Source organism: Nicotiana attenuata, chromosome 9 (assembly GCF_001879085.1).
Source record: "Nicotiana attenuata strain UT chromosome 9, NIATTr2, whole genome shotgun sequence".
Taxonomy (NCBI): Eukaryota; Viridiplantae; Streptophyta; class Magnoliopsida; order Solanales; family Solanaceae; genus Nicotiana; species Nicotiana attenuata.
The window spans coordinates 6,325,932-6,332,477 of record NC_031997.1 but is presented as its reverse complement, the minus strand read 5'-3'; the positions used below and the strand labels follow the sequence as shown (position 1 = coordinate 6,332,477).

Below are 6,546 nucleotides of genomic sequence, written 5' to 3'. Positions count from 1 at the left end.
TCAACCCCAACTCTTTCTTGCCTTTTTCCATAGTCTTGAGGAGGAACACAATTTGTCTTCTCTTGTTGCAAAATGTTCTTTTGAGCTTGTAGCTCGGTCTTTTTCCTTATTATATGGTGAAAGCAAAGGTCATAAATGAAAATGGATCTTTCAGTCTCATTTCCTGGCTATCTGTGAACAGACTTAGGGACGTTTTTTTGTTGTTGGTATATTACTGAATGTAAGTCAAACATAATATGAGGAAAGTCAGATTGTCAAGCGATTTGTATCATCGAATTCACACTAGTGCGGTATAGCAGTTTAAATTTTGTAATGCATTTTGAGTTCATCAACTCATCTCATGTATTTGAAGGCAATTAATAAATTAACCTCAAGATATTCGAATTTTGTTACTCGAGCTGCAATCTGAGCCACTTACCATCAACAAGATGATAAGAGTAAGCCTTCCGCTCTCCCAATATCATGTGCTCAAGAGCACTATTTTTTTTCATAAGAAACACTTATCAAGCTGAATGGATATACGAGCTTACAACTACTCATCAGCAAATCCTGGACTCACTTTAGCAATTGAAGAATTAACAAAAATAGCCAACACAGGTTGCATAAAATGCGGACCAGAACATTGATGTAGCTTGATTCAGGTTTTTACAGTTAATATTATAAAACCACAACTGTGACTAAGATACTTTACAAGGCTCACATAAACCTATCTCCACAAGTATCACTCTTCGCTTTCTCCCGTCTAACTTGTGGCAACACAAGTGTCAAGGTCTAGTCTTGACTGGGAGGAGGTTCGTCATTGGATGGCCTCCCATTTCCACGACGTTCATTCCATCTTGTCCAAGCCCATCTTAAAATAAAGAACCCGCCGATAGCATAAACCTGAGTTCAGATATAGTGCAGAAAATTCAGGCAGGAGAATAAGAAAAGGCAGCAGATCAAAAAAGAAGCAAAATCTTGAGATGTGTAGGGGCACAACATTTTACTTGTTGAATACATGATTATCACCTCTTTCAAATTTATACAGCAATGTTTTGGAACATATAACATACAGTTCACAATAGTCTTACTATTATTCCCATGTATGGTTCACAGCAGTCTTACTATTCACAGTGGTTCAGATTTATTTACCTCTTTCTTTATTATATAGTTAGTGTTCTATATCATATATCAGCACTACCTTCCTTTTTATTTTTCAATGAAATCAATGAAAAGTAGCAAATTACTCAGTTGAGGTACTTATGGACCTCAGCGATTACAATGTTCTCTTTCTTTCTAGTCTAGAGAATGTACACTGCACTTAAAAGGTACTTAACTGTGAAGCTTTATCCACACAAAAAAAAAGGTGCTTAACGGTGGAGAATATAAACTGCTACTACTGTAAACATAATATACAATAAATATTTCCTAATACAATAAATATTTCCTAACAGGTCTCAAATTATGAAGGCTAGTCTGATTATAGGAATTCATATTTTGTCTTCAAAGCTTTCTCTTTGACACAATCTCTTAAAAAACAATGTTACATAGGCCAGTGCTAGTACCAAATCAAAGCTGTTGGTTTTGTGAGAAGAGGTGTCTCATAACATTCTCCATAACTGAGAAGTGAAAGCAGAGTATCATGGAAAATAATCATCATACCTGATTAAATAGCATGGAATGCCACTACATAAGCTTTTAAAAAGTTCATCTTACCACAGATTTTCTTTGGTATGATATCCTCAAAACCAAAACAAAATAGGTGAGGCGCTAGTAGCAAAAGCTCCATAGAAGGCATGGTATTACATATGCACGAGTTCGTCTGCTCAGACATTTGAACATATTCAATAACAGACTCAAAGCACAAAGAGTGGAATACCCAGAACAAGGTAAAGAATCAAATTGTAGTTTCAGTTACACAAGGATTTTCCGGTGAGCAAAGAATGCCAATATCTCCACCTAAATTCCCGGCGAAGGCCAAAAATTCCATCCACAGTACAAATGACTCTGCTCATAAAGGTAAGCTAGCCAGGTACATGGGCAGATGTACCTTATGGGTAGATGGTGCGGGAGTACCACTTCCTTCAGATTCAAATTTCGAATATACAGTTGAAAGACTTAATAATAATATATATCTATTCTAAGACCATGTCAATTGTCACAAAAGAAGTAACGTTGGCAATGGTACTCTACTCCTATTGACTTAAAATGCCCGATCAGCCTCTTTCAACCTTGCAAAAGGACAGCCCAGTGCACAAGGCATCCCGCGCATCAGTGGTTGTTCTCGTGGCTCGAGCCCGTGACCTATAGGTCACACGGAAACAACTTTACGTTGCTCCAAGGCTCCCCTTCAATCTCTTTCAACTATACGAAGAAGAAAAAAGGGAAAATGAACTATTTACCTTATATCATTATTCATCCTACCTTCTATTTTTTATTTTTTATAACAGTGGTAATAAAGCCAGCATTCCACCTAGTAGCTTGTGCCTCTGCCATCACATATACCGAGTAACTCTGCCACCAAGGCTTAGACAAATGTCACATAGTGTGTTTTGTCTTTGTTGGGAGTTGAACTCTGGTCTCAAACGTTTGCACCCACTTCATCGGCCATTAGGCCACACCCTTGGGCGCTATTCATCCTTCCTTACAACAGTGTTCATTTAACCCCAAAAAAAAAGTTGTTGTTCGAAACATTTACAACTATAGTTGACCTTAACTATACACGAATTCTACATACCACTTTATCGAGACCTGCTTTTGCATATTATTCTTACAGTGTTAATTACACTCATTTGTAGCCCAGCCATTACATAAGTCAAACATCCAAAGCTCATACATGCAAAACAACAGTTTCTCCGAACTAGATAGGGTTTACAAAATAATTTGATTAAATTCTAGCAAGTTGTATAGAAACCAAATGGTGCTAAACATTTTTGGAATACCTGCCACAAAACGATGGGGTTAGTATCGGGTTCAGCCCCTTCTGATTCGAGCTTCAAAGAAGGCAACTCCTGACGTGGAAACTTCACTACAGCAGGGTTTTGCTTTTCCTCTTCACCTGAAACTTGAGTTGGTTTGGCCTCTGAAGTAGTAGCAGTGGGTTCTATCTTCTTCTTATTGGGTAGTGGCGGTTTGAAGAGCTGAAGGAAACTGCAGAGCAATGAGAAAATAGGGTTTTTGTTGGGTTTGTCATCTTTTCCGGCATCTGGGTTCGGAATTGAGTCAGTGGAGATTGTTGTTGTGGTTTCCGCCATAGCCAATTTGGAGTTTTGACTTTAGGAATTGCGTTGGTTACAACAGTATATCCTACTCCTACTAGTACTATCAACTATCAAGGGCAACCAACGAGAAATTACGGGATTTTTGTGGAACAAACGGGTAACGGGTATGGACCTGGATATTTCTTTACACAAATAGCCCGTCATATTCAATGTTTGTTTTTTCTAGCCATATACATAATTATATATTGATTAACATAATTTTATATATATAAAATCTTCTTTAAAAACATCTAGTAAATGCCCATTGGATTTAATATTAATTTATTCTTGATTTTATGTAATCTTTATTTTAACAAAAGACCGTTTAGGAGATAAAATATTAGCTCTTGTAGAGTTACAAAATATTCTGAGCGCCTCGCCTCGATTAACAAGAGCTTGTGTGTCGTCATAAGGCTCTAAGTATACTTTTCTTATTCAATTTATCCTGACATATTCAATTTATCTTAACATATTCAGTTTATTTTACCTTCTTTTTTTTATAGTTTTTGTCCATGTATTTATTATTATGTTTATAATTATATATTACTTTGGACGATGGTTCCGCTTTACAAGAACAAGGGTGATATCCAAAATTGCAATAATTATAGGGGTAAAGCTGTTGAGTCACACTATGAAGATTTGGGAGAGGTGGTGGAGGCCAGGGTGAGGCGGTGCGTGTCTATTTTCGAGAATCAGTTTGGATTCATGCGGGGGCGTTCGACTACGGGGCGGTTCATCTGGTAAGGAGATTAGTGGAGCAGTAGAGGGAGAGGAAGAGGACTTGCATATGGTGTTTATTGACCTTAAGAAAGCGTACGATAAAGTCCTGAGGGAGGTCCTGTGGAGGTGTTTGGAGGCTAGCGGCGTTCCGGTAGCGTACATTAGGGTGATTAAGGATATGTATGATGATGCTAAGACTCGGGTGAGGACTGTGGGTGGTGACTCGGAGCATTTCCCTGTGGTGATGGGGTTGCACCAGGGATCGGCTCTTAACTTTTATTTGCCTTAACGATGGATGTATTGTCGCGACACATCCAAGGGGATGTGCCTTGGTGCATGCTATTTGTTGATGATATAGTGTTGATTGACGAGACGCAAAGCGGAGTTAACGCGAGGTTGGAGGTTTGGAGACAGACCTTGGAGTCTAAAGGTTTCAAATTGAGTAGAACCAAAACAGAGTACTTGGAGTGCAAATTCTGTGATGGGACCCATGAAGCAGACGTAGAGGTAAAGCTTGATGCTCAAGTTATCCCCAAGAAAGCGAGTTTTAAGTATCTCGGGTCTATTATCCAAGGTAACAGGGAGATTCACGTAGATGTCGCACATCCTATCGGAGCGGGTTGGGTGAAGTGGAGGCTCGCTTCCGGTGTTTTATGTGATAAGAATGTGCCGCCAAGACTTAAAGGTAAGTTTTATAGAGTGGTGGTTCGACCAGCTATGCTGTATAGGGCGGAGTGTTGGCCCGTCAAGAACTCCCACGTGCAGAAGATGAAAGTAGCAGAGATGAGGATGTTGAGATGGATGTGTGGGTGTAATAGGAGAGATAAGATCAAGAATGAAGTTATCCGAGACAGAGTGGGAGTAGCGTCCTTGGAGGGAAAGATGCGGGAGTCGAGGATGAGATGGTTCGGACATGTTGAGAAAAAGCATTGATGCTCCTGTTCGGAGGCGTGAGAGGTTGTCCATGACGAGTTTGAGAAGAGGTCGAGGTAGGCCTAAGAAGTACCGGGGAGAGGTGATTAGACAGGACATGGCACTGCTTCAGCTCACTGAGGACATGACCCTTGATAGGAGGGTGTGGAGGTCGAGGATTAAGGTAGAAGGTTAGTGGGTAGTTTTTAGTTGCTCACCGATAGTCTTAGTAGCACGCATGTCCCTTCATATTCTTAGATTTTTATTACGTTTTGTGGTTTTGTTCGCCTCAGGTATTGTATTCTCTGTTGCTATTATTTGGTACTACTTATCCTTTATCTCTCCCTTTTCCTTTCCTCTTCTCTCTTTCTCCCATTCTTGCTTTCCTCTTCTTCTTAATACCCTTCCTGAGCCTTAGGTATGCCCAAACCCCACCTGGTGGAACATACTGAGTTTGTTGTTGTTGTTGTTCTTTAGTCATTAAAACTCACGTGTTATTAGTGCTCTTTCGCATTTGATAACACGATCTAGAAAGGAATGTCCTTGCAAATTATCTTCACTAAAAGTAAAAGATAAATAGTTTAAGTTTTATACATAGATAATATTCAACTTTTTAATACCATCATGTAAAATTGACATGAGATATCTTTCAAGTTTCTTCTTTTTATTGCCCGATTCCTTAGTTACTTTTTCCTTTTTTTTTTCTTCTAAAATTAAAATACTTTATTTGCCTGTTATTCTACCCCCATATATGCCTCTCTCCTTTAAAATGTAATTGAAGCATATAATGCTGTTTCTATGGTATCTGCAACTTTGGATGCATCTTAAGTTCTTAACCAAAAAGGAGCAGGAAAAATTGAAATTCGCTTACAGAGCAATCACAGAGAAAATAGGAAAAGATAGAATTTGTTTTACCTTATTAAAGGAAATAGTCACTAATTTGGTTAGAGTACAATTAGGACTCTACATTTAATATTTTCTTCCTAAGTTTATGTTATATAAGTTACGTGCTAATCATTTAATTTACCTGATGGTCTAACACACTTTGTCACTTTATACCTTGCACAAAACTTAAACCAAAAAGGAAAAACTTACGAGAAGTTTTAAAAAATCAAAGCAAATACCGTCTATAATTAATATTATTGCTATTGGCAGAGGAATATGTTTTTTTTTTTGCCTTTACCTTTCTTGATGGTTACTCCAATATAATAACTTGGAACATACTCCCTTCATATTTTTATATAATACTTATGCCTATAAAACGAATCTCACTAATTAAGAACATATAGATTAGGCTTCTAATAATCAAGAGGCGTGGCTGGTTAATATTGAACTATAATTGTTTATATTGTTCGATTTTCTCTTCTTTATATTCGTTGAATCTTCTACTTCGATTTATTTATGGGAAATTAATATATATATATATATATATATATATATATATATATATATATATATATATATGGGAATCTACATTTTTAACATTATTAATTAATGTTGCCTTGTTTTTCAAACATAGTCATAACATCTCGAGTATTTGTATTTTTGGTTCCTCAATGATAAGAATATACTCTCCCCCCACTATGTATACATTGGAATCTCAATATAAGGTACTCAAAATCGGGAAAAGATAGTATATACTAATTTTATTTTAAATTTTGAACATATTATGTAA

The 6,546-nt window shown here is 37.3% G+C and overlaps 1 protein-coding gene across 1 annotated transcript; it reads right to left on the bottom strand.

Moving 5' to 3' along the window:
• On the bottom strand, positions 540-3,312 carry LOC109232017. The gene is made up of 2 exons (XM_019397645.1): positions 2,922-3,312; positions 540-882 (listed from the first exon to the last, which is right to left on the bottom strand). The coding sequence occupies exons 1-2, from the start codon at positions 3,231-3,233 to the stop codon at positions 772-774; spliced, it is 423 nt and encodes a 140-aa protein (XP_019253190.1). The 5' UTR covers positions 3,234-3,312; the 3' UTR covers positions 540-771.